The sequence below is a fragment of the Canis lupus genome, chromosome 18 (genome assembly GCF_003254725.2).
Source record: "Canis lupus dingo isolate Sandy chromosome 18, ASM325472v2, whole genome shotgun sequence".
Taxonomy (NCBI): Eukaryota; Metazoa; Chordata; class Mammalia; order Carnivora; family Canidae; genus Canis; species Canis lupus.
Genome location: NC_064260.1, coordinates 52666703 through 52688187, shown reverse-complemented (window position 1 = coordinate 52688187; position 21485 = coordinate 52666703). Strand labels below are relative to the sequence as shown.

Below are 21485 nucleotides of genomic sequence, written 5' to 3'. Positions count from 1 at the left end.
AGGGGGTAATGACTTCTAGCTGTGGCTAGGAAATGAAGAGACAGTCCAGTGAACAGAGGCAGGAAGGGTGTTCTAGGTGGTGGGAACAGCCTTGCTACAGCCCAGAGGTGAGGGAGGGGAGCCAGGTCTGGCCTGAGTGGACCATGTAAAGGCAGGGATTAGGGGGTTTTGTCCACAAGCCACAGCCTGGTTGGCTTCTCTTGGTGGACATCTGGGTGCCTCCAGCATTTGGCTAGAGGCAGCTTCAGAGACTTTTCTATTTTTGTTTCCTCTCGGGCTCCTTCCTCAGGGCGTGTTCCCAGATGCTGGAGTGTTGGGTCTGGTGGTTTTATTGGTCTCTGGAAACTCCGAGGCTGTTTTGATAGCCACCAGTGATGTGTGCATGTGCTTCTCTCCTCACCATGTGCCAATCCGAGTTTTACCTTCTGGATTTATTTTTGCTAGCTTAATGGGTATTTAATGGTACCTTGGAGCTGCCTTTAATGCATATGTTGTTAATTATGAGGGAGGCTGACAACCTTGAGGCTTGGCACTGTTCTCCCCATGCTTGCTGACTGGGTGCTGCTCTCCTGCCAGACAGCAACAACACAACAAAGAGCCAGGGAGCTGCTGTGGCTTTTGGAGTCCCCCAAGCAACCTTGGGTTTACCCTTGATTTTACTGACGCTGCGCCCCTCTGCACCTCACTTCCCTTGCCTCTGACATAGGAATTCATTTGCTCAAAAACATGACTTGGGCTGCCTTCTGTTTTTTTGGCTCTACTCTTTCTGGCTGTGTGGCCTGAAGCAAGTGACTTAACCTCTCTATATGTCATTTTCTTCATCATAAAAGGGGGATGATAATCATAGCAGCTGCATTTTACATCTGTGGAGAGGATTAAGTGCTTAATACATGTGGAGAACAGAGCTGGCCCAGGTAAGTGATCGGCACGTGTTGGCACGCTCATGGTTTCTGTGGCTCGGCACCTTGTGAACGAGGGAAGATGCAGAGAAGAATGAGTCTGGTAGGGAAAAGGACTGGGGTCTGCTTCAGAAAGGGGAAATCTTTTCTGAGAAATAGGCTATTAAGCAAGACCAGCATGATGGGAAGGAGCCAGACGTGGGGTGTTGGGGGGGAATGTGTGTGTGTGTGTGTGTGTGTGTGTGTGTGTGTGTGCTTCAGGCTGGAGGAACAGCAAGTCCCCAGGGGTCCAGGGTGAGAGTCTAGCAGCAGAGAGGGCCCTGCGACAGATGAGGTTGGGGGGAGCAAGGGATGAGGCTGTGTGGACAGCTGGGGCCACTCGGCAGAGCCTCTACCTCAAAGGACATGGTGAGAGGTTGGGACTTGATTCAAAGCACAGGGAGAAGCCATGGGAGGGTTTTAAGCAGGAAAGGGTCATGAGCCAGTATTTCCAAGACTCTTTGGGTGCTGGGTGGAGGCTGCCTGGAGGATTGGTGCTGACATCCGCCTCTGTAAAAGTCTCAGGGTGAGGCAGGGCAGGTGCCCCCTAGGCGTGTAGGGGTGCGCTGGGGAGAGCAAGCTGAGTGTCAGGTGCTGTGTCATGCTCTCTTCAGCTGCTAGGGCCCATGTCTTGCAGGTGTACCCTGAGTCTCTGGGGACCCGGCCTGGCACCAGACCCCCCTGACTCTGGCTTCCCATGACTTCCTTCCACCTGGGCAGCTCATTCAGGCCATTCTGCTGAGCATTTCTGCTCCTGTCTGGCTCTGGCTCCACTATTTCTACCCCTAGATGGTGGATAGGAAAACCACCCCTTTTTAGCACTTGGGTGGAGACCCAACACCAGAGGCTCAGGTGCCCTGAAGGTCCTGGAAGCTATGTTTTGTTTTTAATTCTTGAGATTGGGGCCCTGAAACTTCTGGTTAGGGAACTGGGCCCTGGCCAGGCCACAGGGGTGCCAGATGGGGCTCTGGGCCTGCTGTAGGCAAAGGGCAAAAGTGGTTCTCTGACCCAGCCCTGGTCGGTCCCAACTTGCCCTGGCCTCCCCAGCTCTGCTTCCTCAAACCTGAGAGCCCTCCTGCCTCTGGCCTTTGGGGTTGGACCAGGGCTTAACCAGACAATTCAAAACCAGATGAGCCCTGTGCAGATGGGAAACTGAACCCTGAGGGAGGAGATTGTAGTTGACTATGTTGTCCATTTGTCTGTCTGTTTGTCTTCCTCTGTTTCTTGCCTGCTTCCTGGATCCCCATGCTGGCAATAGTGGGGAACTGAATTTCCTTAAAAACTGCCAGAGGGGTGCCTGGGTGGCTCAGTTGGCTAAGCGTCAGACTTTTGATTTTGGTTCAGGTCATGATCTCAGGGTTGTGGGATTGAGGTCTGTGTCGGGCTCCGCACTCAGCACCCATATGTTTGTCCCTCTCTCTCTTACCCCTCTACCCCCACCTTATGCATGCACTCTCTCTCTCTTTCTCTCAAAACAGATAAGTAGATAAAATCTTAAAAAAAAAAAAAAAAGAAAAGGCCAGAAAAAGATAACTGAGAAGGGCAGTCTCTATAGCACTGCAAATATTTAAGATATTTTTCAACAAGACAGAGTTAAATGATGATGGACTAGGGGCACCTGGGTGGCTCAGGTCATAATCCCGGGGTCCTGGGATCAAGCCCTGCGTCGGGCTCCCTGCTCAGGGAGGAGTCTGCTTCTCTTTCCCTCTCCCTCTGTGCTCTGCCTCTCTCTCAAATAAATAAGTAAAATCTTTAAAAATAAGCCAAAAAATGTCTCTATGACATAGATTTTGAAAAACATAAATGATGATGGACTAGCAACATAGTAGAATACCACACAGCCATTACAAAGGCTAAAACCAATGAACAGAAAAGAAGCAGACTATAAAATATTTCAAGAAGGATGAAGGTACACAGCCCTGGGTGTGTGGTTGCATCCACCTGTTATAGATGGACATGGGCACGACATCTCAGAAGGGATACAGAACATGCTAGCAGGGGATCTGAAAGTAGGGGTTGGGATGAGGGGGGAAACTTGTGTCTTCTCTATACCGTGATGTACTCTTTTTTTAAAAAAAGATTTTATTTATCTATTTAGAGAGCGTAGTGGGGTGGGGCAGGAAGGGAGGGAGAGAAAGAATCTTCAAGTGACTCCCCACTGAGCAGGGAGCCTGATGTGGGGCTCAATCCCACAATCCTGAGATCAAGACTCGAGCGAAAGAATCAGTTGCTCAACCCACTGAGCCATCCGGTGCTGCCCCTCCTTATGCACTCTTGACATTTTTGGCCATGTTTCTGAAAAAAAGTTTCAAGGGAAAATCTAGCCAAAGGCAAGGAACCACTGCTGAACTGACAAACATCTCTCAACAGCTAACTCAGCCTTGAAATCCCAGGCTCATCCCTCGCATCCACTCTCCCCGAAGCCTCCCTCTGCCTGATTCAGCCAAACCAAGTCATAGAACCAGCTGGAGGTGCAGCTGGGCGTGTGTGGAGTGACGGATGTGAAAGCAATTGGTGACACAGTCCGTGCCTCTGAGGCTTGAGGAAGGGTGTGTGCCTGGGTGATGTTGAGCAAGGCAGGGCACCCTCCTGGCTGCCAAGGATGAGGCCCAGTTACTGTGCTTGGCTAACCCAGAGCAAATGCTCCGGGAGGACTTCCTGGGCTGGCATCCTTGGGGGGTACAAATAGAAGTTCAGATCCACTGGGGGGCAAATCTGGACAGACCCTTGATATTATTAATACTAAAGATAACAACCACACTGGGGACCATTTAATGAACACTTCAGCAGGGTACTGGCTCCTGGAATCCACCTAAGGACTCTCTGATAGGATTATCTGCATTTCCAGATGCTTCTTGAGAGGGTTGCACAAGGGGATGTGCTCTTCTGCTAACAACCCTGCAGGGCTTCCCATTGCCTAGGGAGACCTGGCTCGCCCTGGCCATGAGCTCCTTGCTTTTTACACACTGGCCCCACTGCCTTCCTTTAGTTGGTTCTACCACTTCATAGCTGTGTGACTTTGGGCGAGTTAGTAGCCTCTCTGAGTCTGTTTCCCCCTCTGTGAATTGGAGACCTTTAGTCACATATTAATCCAACACAAATAAGTCCAGAAGTGTAAAGTACACGAGCAGGGGGATGGGAGAGAGAGACTCTCAAGCAGGCTCCCCACTGAATGTGGAGCCTGATACAGGGCCCGATCCCACGATCCTGAGATCGTGACCTGAGCCAAAACCAAGAGTCTGACGCTCAACCCGACTGAGCTACCCAGACGCCCCAAGTGTAACGTTCTTGTAACCATGGCTGGCTCCTGGTAAGCCTGTTTGCCATGGTTGTTGTTACCTTATATTTTATCAAATCTAAGATGTCACCCATCGTAAAAGATGCCACTCGGAAAAAAGAATGCTGCCAGTTTACTATGTCCCAAGTCTCTTTCATCTTTCATCACTAGAACCTTCATTTTATACTTCCCAAAGGTGCTCTTTTTGACCTAGATGTAGATTCTCATCATATATAATTCTAAGGTACACATAGAAAGGAAAATAGAAGCAAAATGAATTGTTTACGGTGTTTGAAAAACTCCCATTTAGAGTCCAAGAGAAGCGCGATGTGTGTGTTTCAGAGCCACCTCCTCCCGTGAGCCACTGAGAGCCGCAGAGCAGCACCCTCTCAACTATCCATAAGGTAACCCTAAAGCCACCAGCCGCTGGAGGCAACTCGTAAGCCAGCTTCGTGATGGACTTTTGCCTCAAGAGTGCTACGGACAAGTCTAGTTCTCCTCCCAGGGGGCTTGCACCCTTTGCATCCTGGGCTTAAGCTCCTTGCCTCTGGGGCCTCCTTCCATGCGCTGACACTCTGCCCTTTCTGCAAGGTTTGGTGCTTCTGAAGTGTGTGCTCAGGCAAAGCAATGACAACTATGTCAGGACCACAGCCAGCCCGGAAAGCAACTCTCCCAAGTAACGTGACTTGGAGATTTAATTAATTAATCAAAAGATTTTATTTATTCATGAGAGACACAGAGAGAGAGAGAGGCAGAGACACGGGCAGAGGGAGAAGCAGGCTCCATGCAGGGAGCCCGACGCGGGACTCGATCCTAGGTCTCTAGGATCACATCCTGGGCCGAAGGCCGGTGCTAAACCACTGAGCCACCCAGGGATCCCTGACTTGGAGATTTATTTATTTATTTATTTATTTATTTATTTATTTATTTATTTATTTATGATAGACAGAGAGAGAGAGAGGCAGAGACACAACACAGGAGGAGGGAGAAGCAGGCTCCATACTGGGAGCCTGATGTGGGACTCGATCCCGGGACTCCAGGATCACGCCCTGGGCCAAAGGCAGGTGCTAAACTGCTGAGCCACCCAGGGATCCCCTGACTTGGAGATTTAAATGTAAGAAATAAAGTGTCTTGGAAGCAATGAAACATGAATGATTTCTGAACTTTGCACTGGCTGGTCTTCCAGCGGCCATAGAACCCTTGCACATTCTGTTCCCACGGTCTTCCATCCTCCCCTCTTTGCCTTCTTTTTTTTTTTTTTTTTAAAGATTTATTTATTTTTTCATTCAGAGAGAGAGAGAGAGAGAGAGAGAGAGAGAGATAGGCAGAGACACAGGCAGAGGGAGAAGCAGGCTCCACACAGGGATCCCGACGTGGGACTTGATCCCGGGTCTCCAGGATCACACCCTGGGCTGCAGGCAGCGCTAAACTGCTGCGCCACTGGGGCTGCCCCCTCTTTGCCTTCTTCACCCAATCATTCCCCATCTCAGCTTCCACATGTAGCCCCCTCTGGGATGCCTTCCCTCACCATCCCAGGTAGTCATCCGTTCACAGTCCATGCACGTAGTATAGCTGCAATGATACATTCTGAGCACATGTGTGATTTTAGGAGGGTAGTCATCTCCCCAGTGTCCTGAGGCCTATGGGTGCGGGGATTATGTGGCTTTTACTACATTTCAGTACCAAGTCGTGTCTGGCAGGATGCCAGTGGATAAAAGAATGAATGGAGGCCCTGTAGCGAGCAGTTGGGGAATTGGGATGTACTCCTGGCCTGTTTGTCTATGAGATGTGCTGCTGGCCTCTGCCCTATGCTGCTTCCCTCCGAGGCCAGAGTCCAAGCCACTTTTTTATACAGATGGGAAACTGAGGCCCGTGAGGTCACATGACTGGGGCCCAGACGTCCTGTCTCAGTCCAGTGTGCAGAGAGAATGAGGGAGGGTGGGGTACAGGAGAGGGGCTCGCGCCTGGCTCGGGGTCAGAGACTTGCTGGCAGCTTGTGGCAGCATCTGCCACAGGTTTACCAAGTTGGAAGTGTAGCTTAGGTGAGTTTGAGAAATATGGGGCAGGGGTGGTTGGGGGCAAGCAAAGCCAGGCAAATCAGAAGATGCAGGTGTGGACACCCAGACTCACCACCCGAGGCCATCTCAAGTTTCAAGTTTCCAGAGAGGCGGTCTTACCTGCCATTGATCCCTGATCCCTGTGCCAGGAGAGCTGTGGGTGGCACTCCTGGGTGGTCCAGACCTCACCTTCCCCTGCTCACCTCTGTGCCAGCCCTTTGGAGATGCTGGGAGGATGTGGGGTGGTGAGGTGAGAGCTGAGGCAGAACTCTGGGGGCGTAGGGGCCGCCTGCTCCCGGAAGGAGGAAGCTGCATAATGTGTCTGTGGCTGGGCCTGGGATCCCCGGCCAGGGGACTTCCTCTTCCTCTCAGGGCAGGTGTAGCTGCCACAGCACGACCAACACCCTGACCCTGTCATGGATGGGGGCAAGGGGCCCAGACTCAAAGACTTCCTGAGTGGGAGCCTGGCCACCTGGGTGAGGGGGCAGGTGGGAGGGGCCTGGGGGAGGGAAGTGAGCAGCAGAGAGGGGCTGGTGCTGGGTTTGGAGCAGGTCCGCAGTTGGGGGTGGAGGTGCTGAGGGCAGGGGTGGTGGGCTCCGATGTGGGGCCAGAGAGGTCTAGGTAGCTGTGGGGCAGGAGCAGGAGTCTAGACCCAGGGGCCAAGGGGAAGGAAGGGAAAGGGTAAGGAGGAAGCTGCAAGTGCGCTCAGGGGGCAGGTCGGAGGGGCTCCAGAGTCACTCTGCTGGTAGGGGGGTTCTGAATCTGACTGGCAGACCTGTCTTGGCTCCCCACAGGCACTAGGACTGGCCAGCCTGGTGGGAGAGGCCGCGGAGCCCGAGGGGGAAGAGGATGAGGAAGGAGAGGGGCCCTTTTGCCCGGAGAAGAAGCTCTTGCATCTCAGCGATGGGGCCTTACTCCTCCGGGTGCTGGGCATCATGTAAGAAGCCAGGGGCCAGCCTAGGGGTCTGAGGTGGACCCTCCCCGCACAGGTTGCTGGGAGGAGATTGAAGGCTGCTGGGTGGAGCCTGGTAGGGGGAGGCGGATCTCGATTGCTGCCCCCTCCCCCACACCTAGCCCTCTGTGCCCATAGAGCTCCTAGTTCTCGAGGTGGACCTCGGATGGCCAGGGGCTGTGATGGTCCTGCAGCCAGGCGGGTGCGAAACTTGAACCACCTGTGGGTCAGGCTGAGGGACTTCTACCAGGTGAGGGGTTTCGGAAGGGGAGGCTGGGTTTGGAGGTCCCTGCCAGGAGGTCCCCCCTCTACCTCCTGTCTCCTCTGTCCCTAGGAGGAGCTGCAGCTGCTGATCCTGTCGCCGTCCCCAGACCTCCAGGCATTGGAGTCTGACCCCTTCTCAGGTGCTCTCTCCTACCACCCCTTCCTGCTTCTATCCCCTCACCCCACCCCTAACTTTTTGTGGCCTGTGCTCCGCAGAGGAGGCGGTGGAGGAGTTGGAAGGCATCCTCCGGCTGTTGCTGGGGGCGTCAGTGCAGGTGAGCAGGGGAGGGAGGGTAGGGCCCAGCTTTGGCCCAAGAGGTGGGAGACTCCTGTGCCAGCATGTCCGCCCTGTCTCCCTGCAGTGTGAGCACCGGGAACTCTTCATCCGACACATCCAGGGCCTCGGTCTTGAGGTCCAGAGTGAGCTGGCTGCTGCCATCCAGGAGGTATTTGGTTGATAGCCTGGGCCTGCCACCTGGGAGCACCTTGCCCCTCACCTTCTTGGGCTGAAACGGCTCTCCCTACCCGCCCAGGTGACCCAGCCTGGGGCAGGTGGGGTGCTGGCGCTGGCTGGGCCTGAGCCTGGGGATCTGGAGCCACCAGAGCTGGAGATGCTGTTCCGGAACCTGATGGGGGCTTTGTTAAGGCTGGCACGGGAGCGTGATATGGGGGCCCAGGTAGGAGGTATTGTGACCCAGGTGGAGGAACAGGAGGACTGTGGGGACCCAGATATGTGGGGGGGAGAGAGTTGGGGTTGGGAATTGAGGGTCTTGGACCAGCAGAACTGCAAGAACCAGATTTGGCTTGTGGTGACTGGGGGACATGGGATGGGTTATTTTCTGGCTTCTGACCCTTGGATTCTCACAGCGTCTGGCTGAACTGCTGCTGGAGAGAGAGCCAGCCCCCTTGTTGCCAGAGGCTCCTGCCAGGAGTCCCCCCGAGGGCCCAGCACACCACCTGGCCCTGCAGCTGGCCAACACCAAGGCCCAGCTGCGGCGCCTGAGGCAAGAGCTGTGAGTACCCCAGGCTGGGAAGTGGGTGGGATCGGGCCTGGGGTTCTGGGTCCCCACACCCCTCTAGCGGCCCTTCTCTCCAGGGAGGAGAAGGCCGAGCTGCTGCTCGACTCCCAGGCGGAGGTGCAGGACTTGGAGGCCGAGATCCGAAGGCTCCGCCAGGAGGTGCGCTCAGGTGTCCCTCGCGCTGCCGCTGCCCATTCCCTAGCTCTCTCCCCGCCTCCTCTGTCCCGTCGCCTGCCGTCCCCCCCTCCCTGGGCACCTTCCCCCCCCAATCCCGGGGGCCGCGGCTGGCCGTTCCCAGCTCCGCACCGTCTGGCTCAGGCCCAGGTGCTGTCGGGACAGGCCAAGCGGGCCGAACTGTACCGCGAGGAGGTGGAGGCCTTGCGGGAGCGGGCCGGTCGCTTGCTCCGCCTGCAGGAGGAGCTGCGACGCTGTCGCGAGCGGCTACAGGTGGCGGAGGCCTGCAAAAGCCAGCTGGAGGTGAGGGGGGCGGGGCCGGAGGGGGCGGGGCCTGCTGGGGATTGGGGGGGCCAGGCGGGGAGCGAATTTGGACCTAGAGGCGAGAGGGCAAGGTCTGGTGGACAGAACAGCATCGGCTGGGAGAAGTGGGTGACGTGGTGTCTGGGGAGGGGCCCCCTGCAGAATGGGGCAGATGGAGGGGGATGTGGGGGCGGTAGATCAGGGCAGGTCCTGGAGAGGAGGGTGGGGCCGAGTGCTGGGGAGGAACTGTCTGGAGAGCTCTTTGCGACGGGGCCTAGACGGATGCCACCTGGGGTGGGAGTTCTTGGGGAGAAGGGGCAGGGCCGACACAGGAGGGGGCAGGGCCAGGTGCTAGGGAAGTGGTACCTGGATACACCCTGTAGTGGGAGGGGCAGGAGGGAGGGAGAGGTGGGGCCCAGAGAGCACTGGGGTGCAGGGTCAGATGTGGGAGAAAAGGCAGGGTCTGTGGCCCTGGAGTGCTTGAGGGCAGCTTCAATCGCATCACCCGCATCACCCGTTGTCTCTGCTCCCCCACCAGGAGGAACGGGCGCTCTCCGGGGCTCTGGAAGCCTCCAAGGCGCTTCTGGAGGAGCAGCTGGAGGCTGCTCAAGAGCGCTGTGCTAGGCTGCATGAGACTCAGCGTGAGAATCTGCTGCTGCGGACCCGTTTGGGCGAGGCCCATGCGGTGAGATTGAGTGGACCACCCACCTGTCACTCTGTCATCTGTGACCCTGGTGACCTCAATGGTCCCCTAGGGTTCTCTAACGCTCCCTGTGATCCCTGGCTCCTTGCTTCTCCTGGTGATCTAGGCCACACATTAGCCTGGCCATGGTGGGGAAGGCTTGTCTGACCCTGCCCTTCCCCCAGGAGCTGGACACTCTGCGGCATCAGGTGGACCAGCTGGCAGAGGAGAATGTGGAGCTGGAGCTGGAGCTTCAGCGGAGCCTGGAGCCACCTCTGGGCTTTCCTTGGGAGGGTGAGTAGGGCACCAGTAGAGGGGCTGGGGATGTGGGGCTGGCTGCCTGTGCTTTCCTACAACTCTGCTGAGAATGGCTTCTGACTTCATCTTCTTCCCAAGGTGTTGGAGAGGGGGTGTCTAGGGGTGTATGGGAGGAGCCAGGGATCATTGCAAAGGGTAAGGAGGGGTCCTAACCTCATCTCACATGTCCCAGCATCTGTGCCAGGAGCAGCTCCCTCACTTCATGATGAAGTGAGAGAGGCAGAGGCTGGGCGGCTGCAGATCCTGGAGCGGGAGAATCGGGAGCTTCGGGGTCTGCTACAGTTGCTACAAAGGCAGCCTGGGGGCCAGGTGAGTCCCCTCCCCTAACCATCCTAGCTGGTCCTTCCTTGCCTCCCCCTCTGGGCTTGACATTCCTCTCATGTACCCTCAGCGCCCCCTGCTGGAGGAGCAGAGCGAGGACTCCTTGGTTGCAGAGCTGGATGGGGCTCCTCAGACTTGCCTGGCCTCAGACCTGGGCCCCCAGGGTTTGGCTGGCCAGGTGGAGGATGAAGGCACCCAGGCCTCGGACCCGGCTCCCCCGGTATCAGACTCCGCCCTTGAGAGATTAGCTGTGCATCCCCAGGCTTCTGATTTAGACCTGCGGGTGATAGAGAGGCCCCTCCAGCTGGCTGCCATGGCCCCCCAGACCTCAGACTTGACGCTCCAGGAATCAGGCCCCACTGTAGCAACACAGAAGTGCCCAGAGAATGCTGGCCATGGAGCCCTTCTCCAGATTCCCACCTCTGTGGTCTCGCTTCAAGGTCCAGGGCTGGAAATTCAGGCCGAGCTGTTGGGAGGAGAGGGTGGAGAGTCAGGGCCCAAAGCCCGGGAGGGCCCTGCAAGCAAGCCTGGACCCCCAGAGGTCAGCCTACGTGTGCAACTGGAGGAGCAGGAGACCCCAGGCCAAGGGCTGGAACTACCCAAAGGGCAGAGAGATGCCAGAGGGGATGAACAGAAGCTGGAGGGGATGATTGGTGACCCAGCCCAGCAAAATCCACAGCAGGAGTCTGAGGGGGCTCTGGAGGCACAGACCTGGCAGGGGCCAATCTCAGGGGAGATCTCGTCTGGTGGAGTCCCAGAGCAAGAGGCCCTGAGGGAGGAGGTGGCACAGCTCAGGAGAGAGGCTGAGGCACTTCGGGCGGAGCTAGAGGCCCAGGCCCGGAGGCTGGAGGCCCGAGGCATGGAGGCTGCCCGCCTCTCTGAGGAGCTGGCTCAGGCACGGAAGACAGAAGCCGAGGCCCACAGGGAGGTGGAGGCCCAGGCCCGGGAACAGGCTCGGCTGCGGGAGGCAGTAGAGGCAGCAGGCCGGGAGCTGGAGGCTGCGTCTCAGGAACGAGAGGCACTGGCAGAGGCCCTGGCAGCCGCAGGCCGAGAGCGGAGACAGTGGGAGCGCGAGGCACCCAGACTCCGGGCCCGGGCTGAGACAGCTGAGGAGCAGCTGCAAGAGCTGGAGAGCCAGGATCGCCGGCACCAGCAGGAGGCTGAGAGGGAGAGGCAGGCCCTCAGGGAGGTATGTTGTGGCTCACAGCCCAGGATGGGCAATGGGGCTCTGGTCAGCTGCTGGGGTTTGGGGTATTAATCCCATCAGTAGCCTCGGGATGCTCAACACCTAGCTGTGGCTGGGGATAGAAAGGGGAAATGCACCCCTACAAGCAAAGGTGCTTGGCCTGGGACACAGCGCAGGTGTCCCCTCCCTCTGGCAGGATGGGGATAAGAGTATGGATGTGGAGCCAGACTGCTTGGGTGCTGCTCCTGGCTCTGACTGGTCGCTGACTCACCTCTACCCTGTTCCTCCTTCCATAAAACGGGGACACTATTCATCGCTGTCTCAGTGGGTCTTTTGGAAGATCAAGGGAGGTAACTGTGCGATGAGCCTAGTTCATGCTGGGCAAAGGCTCAAGGCATGTCAATTATTTATTTTTTAAAAAGACTTATTTATTTATTTTTATTTGCCGGGGAGGGGCAGAGAGAGAGGGAGAGAGTGAATCCCAGACAGATTCCACACCTAGCTCGGAGCCAGACATGGAGCTCGATCTCACAATCTGAGCTGAAATCAAGAGTCAGATGGTTAACTGAGCCACCCAGGTGCCCTGAGACATGTTGATTATTAAGAACAGGGGATCCTTGGGTGGCTCAGCGGTTTAGTGCCTGCCTTTGGCCCAGGGTGTGATCCTGGAGACCCGGGATTGAGTCCCACATCGGGCTCCCTGCATGGAGCCTGCTTCTCCCTCTGCCTGTGTCTCTGCTTCTCTCTCTCTCTGTCTCTCATGAATGAATAAATAAAATCTTAAAAAAATATATTACTAAAAAAATAAAAAAGAACAAAGTGTGCAGGAGTCCATGGCAGAGGGAGCTGGTGCCAGGGTGGGGGCAAGGAGGCTTTGGAGAAGGTTCTGAGGAATGGGCAAGATTCCATTAGGTGGGAAAACCATTTCATTCAGAGGGAACAGCATGTGCAGAGACTTGAAGGCATTAACAATGCTTAGGGGCCTGGGTGGTGGGGGAACAGGGCCAGACAGATGTTCTGGGCCAGCTTTGCAAGTGTCCGTACTCTATCTCCAAAGCCACCCAAGTATGTGGGCAAACCTGCATGAGGCTGGGTTTGAGGAGGGTCCCCTTGGTGTGCAGGGGAGCCTGGGGCCATCAGGAGGCAGTGTCAGTGGTCCAGGTGGCAGGTGCAGCTGCCTGGGGCTGGGATGGGGGATGGAGGAAAGAGACCTGGACACGCCATCATCCATGCACTGAGGCATGTTGACAGGGATCTCCTTGGTGCCAGGGACTGTACCAGGCACTCAGTATGCCTGTCCTAGGGGAGGCTCTCACAGTCTGGGGTGGAGACAGGACTATGCAGGGAGCTGTGGGAAGTCCAGGAAGCACAGTAGACTCAGGCTGGGTCATGTCAGGGAAGGCTTTCTGGAGGAGAGAGAGAGTGGCAGTGAGCCAGGAGGAGGCATAGGCGTGACTGTGTGTGTGTGTGTGTGTGTGTGTGTGTGTGTGGTATGATGTGGGAAGCAGAGGGAGGCTAGGCAGAGGATTCACTAGGGTTCCTACTGGGCAGGACCCCATCTTCCTTTCAAGCTAAAGAAGGAGTTGCAGCTGTTCTTGGGCAGAAAATGACCTCAGTGACCTTTACATGAGGGCAATGACTTTAAACCCAGTGGAACGTTGAAGGGAAGCGGAGTAGTAGGTACTCATGTTGAGAGGCCCCCCAGGAGAAGCAAAGGAGACTAGGAGGCAATGGGAAGGATGTTCCGGCCAGCAGGCCTGTGCTTTGGGGGAGGGTGTGCTGCAGATGAGGAATTGAATCTTCCAACTGAGTACAGTTTCCAGTCTCATCCCTACTGTCCAGATGAGGACACTGAAATTCAGAGAGAAGGAGTAATTTCCTGAGAGCCCCCTCAGGCGGAGAGGAGCGGGGAACACACTGATGGGGTGACCTGGGGTTAGGCCTTCCTTGGGCCGGGCAGGCCTGGGGCATGGGAGAACAGGGGTGTGGGCGTGTGGGCGGGAAGGTAACGTGGAGAGGCCATCTTTGGGGTCCACTGTGTAGGATGTGACAAGAGATGGTGTCTTCTAGCCCAGATCCCTGAACGACTGACCCACTGTGTGGTTAGGGCTGAGTTACTTAACCTGTCTGCATCTCCTGGAAAACTGGAATACAAATGACCTGCCTTATAGGATCCCGTGGGATAATGAATGTAGAGCTGTGGAGTGGAAATGCGGGCAGGTGGACCGCGCAGGTGAGGGTAGGGTGAGGAGCAGATGAGGATAGGGTGTGTTCCGAGGAACCGAGTGGGTGGAAGCGCCTGAGGACAAAGGGGAATTTTGTGAGATTTCCTGGACAGAGCAGTTCCTGGTGATACCTGGGTGTGGTGCTGGAGGAGGTGGCTAGCCCGGGAGCTCAGGGAACCAGGAGCCAGGACTTGTCCACGTGGGCTGGGGGGAGGGCAGGAGGTGCAGTGAGGACAGGGCTCTGAGGGCTAGGACCAGCTCAGGGCTTCTGGCCAGAGGTTCAAATCTCTGCATCTCTACCACTGATCTTCCTACCCTTAGTCCTTGGGCTCTGATGGAGGCGGGTGAGAGGCCGCAGGGCCTCATGGGACTTGTAGTTTTAAGTGAGAGCGGACAAGGGTCTCCAGAAGCATAGTGGCCCCGGGCAGACTTGATGCGGTTGCAAAACTGGGGAGATCAGAGCAAAGGTTGTCCACCTGGTGTCCAGAGAAAGGATTTGGTTGACAGCTAGTCAGAGCTGGCCCTTCCTTGTGGTTTCATTCTGCCAGGACCCCTGCGCCTCAGAATGGTTTGACCTGTCTTCTTCTGAGCCCCACATGTGGACTGGGCCTCTTGCCCCCTTCCGCAATGGTGCGGCCCAACCGCCACAGGATGCCTGGCCTAGCCCATAGCATCTCTCCCTGCCCCCCAGTCCGCGCTGTGGTTGGGCCTGACTTTCACCAGGTTCCTGCCTACTGCGGCCATCCTCCTGTGGCCAGGGCACTTTTCAGATCTGCTGCTTCCAAGCCCCTCTTTCCCTCACATGGCCAGTGTGGCCTCAGGACGTAGGGCGCGTCTAGCTGCCACTGGGCGCACTAGGAACCATGGGCTCAGAGAGGTAAAGACGCTTGCCTGGCGTCTTTTGCCCTCCTGGGCCAGGGGCCTCCCTCACCCAATGCCAGGCTTCTGATCCTAGCTTTCGTGGTCACTCTGCAAGGTGGCGGCCAGGCTTTGCTCCCATTGTACACATAGGGGAGTAGAGGCCCAAAGGGTTAAAGATATTTGCCTGGGGGCGGGGTAGTGGTGGTGGTGGCCCCTGGCTCCCTCAATCAGTAGGCATGTGACTTGATCTCAGGGTCCTGAGAGCCTACTTTAAAAAAAAAAAAGAAAAAGAAAAAGATATATGCCTAGAGTGACAGAGGAAGGACAGACTCTCAGGCCTTGGTATCTGGGCCTCCCCTGCCCCCCACTCCCCAACCCCCTCCCTGGTGAGGATGGTGGTCTTCCCTTCTGGCTCTGAGCCCCCTGTGTCTGCCCTTAGGAGCTAGAGAAGGCGATGGTGCGGGGCCGGGAGCTGGGAGCCCGGCTGGAACACCTGCAGAGTGAGCTGGAGCAGGCGGCTCTGGAACGCCAGGAATTTCTGCGGGAACAAGAGTTCCAGCACCAGAGGTGGGTGTTCCCCAAGGGGCAGAGCCAGGCCCAGCAGGGCTTGGGGAGGGGCTGGTGCTAACACTTCTCCCGGCAGGTACCAGGGCCTGGAGCAGCGACTGGAAACAGAGCTGCAGGCAGCGGCCATCAGCAAGGAGGAAGCCCTGAGGGAGCTCAAGACCAGGGCCCTGCAGCTGGAGGAGGAGCTGGTCCAGGTGAGGCTTGCAGGCCCCTGGGTGCCTCATGCCACCTCTTCCTGCATCCTGCCTACAGATGTCCAGGGCTGTGTGCGCTCGCATCCCCATCCCGCCAGCCCCCATCTGGTTTTGGCCAGTCGCTTGCCTTGTGCCCCATCTTGGGGCCTCTTGGAGAGCACCCCTGTGCTGGGAGTCAGGTTGACTCTGCCCAGGCCGCAGTCTCCGAGGGGGCTGGTTTTCCTCATTCCTCAAACGGATGGAACTCAGTGGCTCTGCTCTGAGGTGATGGCTGTGTCTCTCTTGGGCCTCACCACTTCCTAGTGAGCTCAGTTACTGCCTCGTCCTAAGCTGACAATCGTTTCTGAGGCCGCTGCTGTGCATGAGCTCACAGCTCAGTGCTCAGCTCTGTGGTTGGTGGGGCCCAAGACAGGAAAGAAAATGGGCCACTGTAACACAGGGGATCAGGGGATGGTGGGCACCCAGCAGTGCCCCAGGTTTTTTTGGGGGAAGTGGCATTGAAATTGGGGCCCAGAGGAAGAAGAGCAGGGTGCAAAGAGTGTTCTGTGCAGAAGAAAGCGGCTGGGGCAGAACTGAATGATGCGGAGCAGGGTGGATGGAGAGTGAAGGTGGATCTTTGGGAGCCAGAAGCACAGGAGTGTGGGACCCAGTGACAGAGGGATGGGGGCATTAAGTGCTGCCAAAGGGGTGAGGGTCCCTTGGGTTAGGTCCCTGCACCATCCTGAGGTGGCCCCTGCACCCCCGCTTGACCTCCCGAGGCCTCTCCTTGCAGCTGCGCCAGGGCCCGGAGGGGCTGGGGCCAGAGGGGCACGCTGAGCCCAGGACCCTACAGGCCCAGAGTGGGCGGCTCATCGAGGTGGAGCGCAGTGTGAGTGTCGACCTTGGTGGGCCTGGGGAGGAGGTGGCCCCAGTGGCCTGGCCCCTGCTAACCCTTCTCTCTTCGGGCCAGAATGCAACACTGGTGGCCGAGAAGGTGGCTCTGCAGGGGCAGCTGCAGCACCTGGAGGGGCAGCTGGGAAGCCTGCAGGGGCGTGCCCAGGAGCTCCTGCTGCAGAGCCAGCGTGCGCAGGAGTACAGCAGCCGCCTGCAGGTGGGTGGCAGCCTAGGTGCCCTGTCCCCTGCCCTATCTCATGCCCCCTTTCCACCTTTGCTTGCTCTTTGCTCTGCCCAAGCTCCCAGCTGGCCGCCCTATTTGTGCTCTAGTCCCCACCCTCTGCCCCTGCTTTTTGCCCTCTGTCACCACTGCTCCAGCCTTCAGCCTCCTCCACTGAATCCTCTGTCTGACTCCTCTGCCTTGCCCCTGGCCTTTTGCCCTGTGTCCCTTACCCCCTTTCTGGCCTGAGAGTGCACCCCCTTCTGTGTCCTAGGCTGAGAAGTCTGTGCTGGAGATGCAGGGCCAGGAGCTGCACAGGAAGCTGGGGGTGCTGGAGGAGGAGGTGCGGGTGGCACGGCAGTCCCAGGAGGAGACCCGGGGGCAGCAGCAGGCTCTGCTGCGGGATCACGAGGCACTGGCACAGCTGCAGCGGCGGCAGGAGGCCGAGCTGGAGGGACTCCTGGTCCGGCACCGCGATCTCAAGGCTAACATGCGGGCGCTGGAGCTGGCCCATCGGGAGCTGCAGGGCCGGTGAGCCTCCCCCGACTCCCTGGCTTCTTTCCCAAGCAGCCCCTGCCTGCGCGCAGCAGACTCCCTTGGTGGGTCTGACACCCTCCGCCTCCTGGCAGGGAAGCACCACCCCTGGACACAGCCACCTCTGGTGCCAGGGCCCCACGTGGGGTTGGCCTCTGGGGTGAGCTCACCCCGAGGCTGGTTCATCACTGGGAGAGTTGGCACTTTGCCTGGCATTCTGCCCAATGGCTTTGTTTGGAGGCTGGTGCTTAGGAGAGGGCAGATCCCTAGGTCCACATAGTCCAGCCGCCCCCTTGCCCCGGCTGCAGGTGTCTGCAGCCCTCTCAGTCCCTGTGTATCCCAGGCATGAGCAGCTGCAGGCCCAGAGGGCCAATGTGGAGGCCCAGGAGGTGGCCCTGCTGGCAGAGCGGGAACGCCTGATGCAGGATGGGCATCGGCAGCGTGGACTGGAGGAGGAGCTGCGGAGGCTGCAGAGCGAGCATGAGAGGTACAAGCTCTGGCACGGCCCCACCCCTCTAAGGCCAGGTCTCAGGGTTCCCATCTGTGAAGTGGGTTGGTGTTGAGTTATTCCCCATCCCTGTGGGGTCCTGTTTTGCCACTTCTCCCCCAGCGTGGCTCTTCTGGCCCTTATGGTTGGGGGGCGGGGGGTGGAGTGCCTTTGGAGAGCATCTCTTCTGGACTCTGCAGGGCTCAGATGCTGCTGGCAGAGGTGTCGCGGGAGCGGGGGGAGCTGCAGGGAGAACGTGGGGAGCTGCGGGGCCGGCTGGCGCGGCTGGAGCTGGAGCGGGCACAGCTGGAGGTGCAGAGCCAGAGACTGCGTGAATCCAACCAGCAGCTGGACCTGAGCGCCTGCCGGCTGACCACGCAGTGCGAGGTGTGCTGAGGGATGGCTGGTGGCTGGCTGGGGGTGGGGAGAGGGTGGGGGAGTGGGAGGATGCCACTCTGTGCCCCATTAAATCCCCCACCTGCCCTCCTGCCTGCTGCCCCCCTCCAGCTGTTGACAGAGCTCCGGAGCGCTCAGGAAGAGGAGAACCGGCAGCTGTTGGCTGAGGTGCAGGCGCTGAGCCGGGAGAACCGGGAGCTCCTGGAGCGCAGCCTGGAGAGCCGAGACCACCTACACCGGGAGCAGCGCGAGTACCTGTGAGCAGGGTGGTGGGTGGGCCCTGCTTGGCTGCTGGGAGCTGGAGTGGGGCCTGGAGACCCCTCTGGCTGCTCCTGGGGAGAGGCCCCGGGAGATCCTGGGGGAAAGGGCTGGAGCTGACCACCTAGGGCTCAGGATAGCCGCACTTTGGCAACCCTCACTGGAGCACACGGGGGTGTTAACAACCAGCAGGGTTGGAGTGGTGGGTGCCTCCTAGCACCTGAGCCTTGCTCCTGCCTGGCCTCATGCCCGCCTGCCCCCTCCTCCTGCTCTCAGGGACCAGCTCAACGCATTGCGCCGTGAGAAGCAGAAGCTGGTGGAGAAGATCATGGACCAGTACCGAGTACTGGAGCCTGGGCCCCTGCCCCGGACCAAGTGAGGGGCCCTCCTCCACCCCCAGAGCCAGGGAATCCTTTCAACCTCTGCCCCTGCCCCTGCCCCTGCCCTCTCCAGGCCCCAGTGAGGGTTTGCATGGCCTTTGCCATCCCCAGCATGGCCCTCTTGTCCCTCCTTCCTCCCTGGCCTTACTCCCTCTTATGCCCTCTTGCCCCCAGGAAGGGCAGCTGGTTGGCAGACAAGGTGAAGAGGCTGATGCGGCCCCGGCGGGAGGGGGGCCCCCATGGGGGCCCACGCCTGGGGGCCGATGGGGCTGGCAGCCCTGAGAGCCTGGGGGGCCCCCCTGAGGCGGAGCTCTCCGAGGGCAGGGAGGCAGATAGGACAGGTGGGTCTGGGGGCCGGGTGACCAGGATGGTCCCTACCCCACATCTCCTATCCCCATGCTGGTACTTGTCAACGCCTCTGGTCTCTATCTTCATCTTGTGTGGCTTGCACATGTACCCCCATTGGCCTTCCCGCTGCAACCCCACCCCGCCCAGATGCTTCTTGTGGTTCCTTGCCCTGCATCCCTGCCACAACCCTCTCAGCTGGGACCTCCTTCCTGCCTGCGCTGCCACCCACCCAGTCCTACCCATCCACAGCGGCGTCTAGGACCTCAGAGCAGCAGAAGATTTTAGTGAGAGGTCATTTATCCCAGTCAGCAGATGAAGAAGCCGAGTCCCAGGGAGGGGACATTCCTTGCTCAAGGTCACACAGTGAGTTAGTGTCAGAGCCAGCATAGGCCCTCCTCCTGTCCCTGCCCTCCTTCACCCAGACTTTACCTCTGGCTCTGCAGCTTCCTCTCCGTGCTCCTTGGCAGCTTCACCCCGCCGGCCCCTCCACTCTGCCCAGGCCCTTTCTGTACTGCTCCACACCCTGCCTATGCCTCTTTCAGGGTCCCCCTCACCAGCACCCATGCGCCGGGCCCAGAGCTCCCTCTGCCTGCGGGATGAGACCCTGGCAGGGGGGCAGCGGCGGAAACTCAGCTCACGATTCCCTGTGGGGCGAAGCTCTGAGTCATTCAGCCCCGGGGATACCCCCCGGCAGCGATTCCGACAGCGTAGGCCAGGCCCCCTGGGTGCACCCACATCCCATGACAAAGGTGAGAGACAAGGATCCCTGCTCCTGTTTGCTCCCCAGCTCCCTGGGACCCACCAGCTCCTTGGCCAATGGAGCTTCCCTCCTGTCCCTTGGGTCTCCCACAAGCCCTGCCCCTGGTCCCCATGGCCCATTGGCTGCCTTGTGCATCCCTTAGGACCAGGCGTGGGATGGGATGGCTCCATTGAGACCCTATCTGAAAACCAAGCAGATGCCAATGGAGAGGGTGAGTGAGGGTATTTGCCGTGCCCAGGGCCCCTGGTTCATCCACTCATATACTTGACAATGAGGCTTTACTCAGTGTCCAGGGATATGTTAGGGATATAGCAGGGGATGCAGCTGAAGAAGCAGCAGGGGACATTCTGGTTTGGAAGGCAGACAGTAAACAATATGCACAAAAATAATAATTATCTACAACGGCCCTGCCCAGTAGAAATATGTGAGCTACATGTGTAGTTTAGAATTTCTAGGTGCCTCATCAGAAAGGTAAAGAGGTAAAATTAATTCTAATAACATATTTTATTTATCCCATTATACCTGAACTATTACTATTTCCACGTGTAGTCAGTGTGGAAAGCCACCAATGAGATATTTTAATTAATTAATTAAGTCAGTCATCTTTATTAATGAAGTAGTTTATATTATTTTTTTCCTGCTACGTCCTTGAGTCCAACGGCTATTTTACACTCAAGCACAGAGAAGTTCAGATCAGCTGCACCCCAAGTGCTCAGTCCTGCCCTGTGCAGCAAGATGGCCCTTGCCAGCCCCAGGATGTTAGGAGATGGCAGTGCTCTGGGAGAGACAGCGTGCAGTGGGGAAGGAAGTCAGGAGTGCTGGGTGGGGCAGGTTGCGATTTTAACTACCGTGCTCAGGGTAGTCTTCAGAGAGGAGGTAAAGTTGCAGCAAAGGTTTGGACTGTGGACATAACCTGGGGAAGAACATTCCAGGCAGAGGGAACAGCCGAAGCAAAGGCCTGGCCAGTTCAAGGACTGGCAGCTGGAGTGAGGAGGGAGACACCGGAGAGGAGCTGCAAGTGGCAGTCGGGGGCGGTGGTGGTGTAGAAGGTGGGGGGCCCTGGAGGCTGCCTGGAATGCTGGGAGCTCCAAGGGAGCAGGCCTGAGCTGTGCCTTTCCCTTCAGGCCTCGAGGTACAGGAGCCGGAGAAACACCCTCTCGCCCCTTCCCTCAGTCAGTGATACCATGTGGACTGGGGGCTTGGGCTTGGGATCTTCTCACCACTGGAGTCCCAATCGGGGCCCCCGGCAGCCTAGGAATGCGGGGATCCGGGCCACCTGGAGCCCCTCTGTGGGCAAGGAGGCCTGGGCCCCCAGCTCCTCCAAGGCCTGCCCTGGGGCCCTGAGATGGAGCTGGGATAAGCCTGTGGACAGAGGGGACGGCTGGCCCCCACAAGCAGCTCCTCGCCAGGGCTCTGGCTCTCCCATGCGGCCCTCACTGAGGAGGCCATCTCTGGGTGACCCCCCAGCGGAAGGCGACGGGCAGAAGTGGCCAAGAGAGTCCCCTGTCTGGTCTGGGCGGGGAGCCAAGGACCATTCACCGGGGAAGGTGACCTGGGCCCATCTCTGAGCCGTAGCTGGGATGCAAGGGCCATGAGAATAAAGCTGGGATGCCACCACCTGAAGCTGTGCTCTGTGTTTACCGGCTGTGTCCCAGAGTCCCCAGGCACCAGCCATGTGCACAGCCCAACCGCGTGGGCCGAGGTCTGTCCCCTTGACTCCCTTGCCCTGCCCAGGGCAGCGAAGGGCTTTCCTCAAGGGACCGGCCACTGGGGCTCACTTGGATGGCCCAGTGGGGTGGGGAGGTGGGTTCTGAGCCTCCCAAGTCTGGGTTCCAGTAAAACCCCAGATACTCCTCCCCACCCCCTCCTCCCCTCTTCTCTACTTTGCCCG

At 58.1% G+C, this 21485-nt stretch overlaps 1 protein-coding gene across 7 annotated transcripts; it reads left to right on the top strand.

Moving 5' to 3' along the window:
• Positions 1 to 6592: 6592 nt before the first annotated feature.
• On the top strand, positions 6593 to 21217 carry CCDC88B (coiled-coil domain containing 88B). Of its 7 annotated transcripts, XM_025446166.3 has the most exons (28): positions 6593 to 6748; positions 7067 to 7209; positions 7363 to 7474; positions 7559 to 7628; positions 7705 to 7763; positions 7851 to 7934; positions 8022 to 8165; positions 8356 to 8501; positions 8585 to 8666; positions 8826 to 8984; positions 9523 to 9669; positions 9852 to 9960; positions 10157 to 10293; positions 10376 to 11494; positions 15017 to 15144; positions 15221 to 15338; positions 16111 to 16206; positions 16288 to 16428; positions 16706 to 16962; positions 17309 to 17452; positions 17653 to 17839; positions 17960 to 18105; positions 18383 to 18481; positions 18661 to 18827; positions 19084 to 19197; positions 19377 to 19583; positions 19737 to 19805; positions 20719 to 20915. In XM_025446166.3, the coding sequence occupies exons 1-28, from the start codon at positions 6689 to 6691 to the stop codon at positions 20772 to 20774; spliced, it is 4500 nt and encodes a 1499-aa protein (XP_025301951.3). In that variant the 5' UTR covers positions 6593 to 6688; the 3' UTR covers positions 20775 to 20915. The 7 variants fall into 7 exon arrangements, with proteins under 7 accessions (XP_025301951.3, XP_025301949.3, XP_035557607.2 ...); XM_025446164.3 differs by lacking the exon at positions 19084 to 19197 and having other exon boundaries at positions 18661 to 18685; positions 20719 to 21217; XM_035701714.2 differs by lacking the exon at positions 18661 to 18827 and having other exon boundaries at positions 19094 to 19197.
• The last annotated feature ends 268 nt before the right edge of the window (positions 21218 to 21485 follow it).

What these genes read in the sequence shown, in the direction of transcription:
- CCDC88B (XM_025446164.3), top strand. Translation starts at nt 6,689, where the DNA reads ATGGATGGGGGCAAGGGGCCCAGACTCAAAGACTTCCTGAGTGGGAGC. An exon ending in GGCTGAGGGACTTCTACCAG is followed by an intron (nt 7,475 to 7,558) that starts GTGAGGGGTTTC and finishes CTCTGTCCCTAG; the next exon opens with GAGGAGCTGCAGCTGCTGAT. An exon ending in AAAGGCAGCCTGGGGGCCAG is followed by an intron (nt 10,294 to 10,375) that starts GTGAGTCCCCTC and finishes ATGTACCCTCAG; the next exon opens with CGCCCCCTGCTGGAGGAGCA.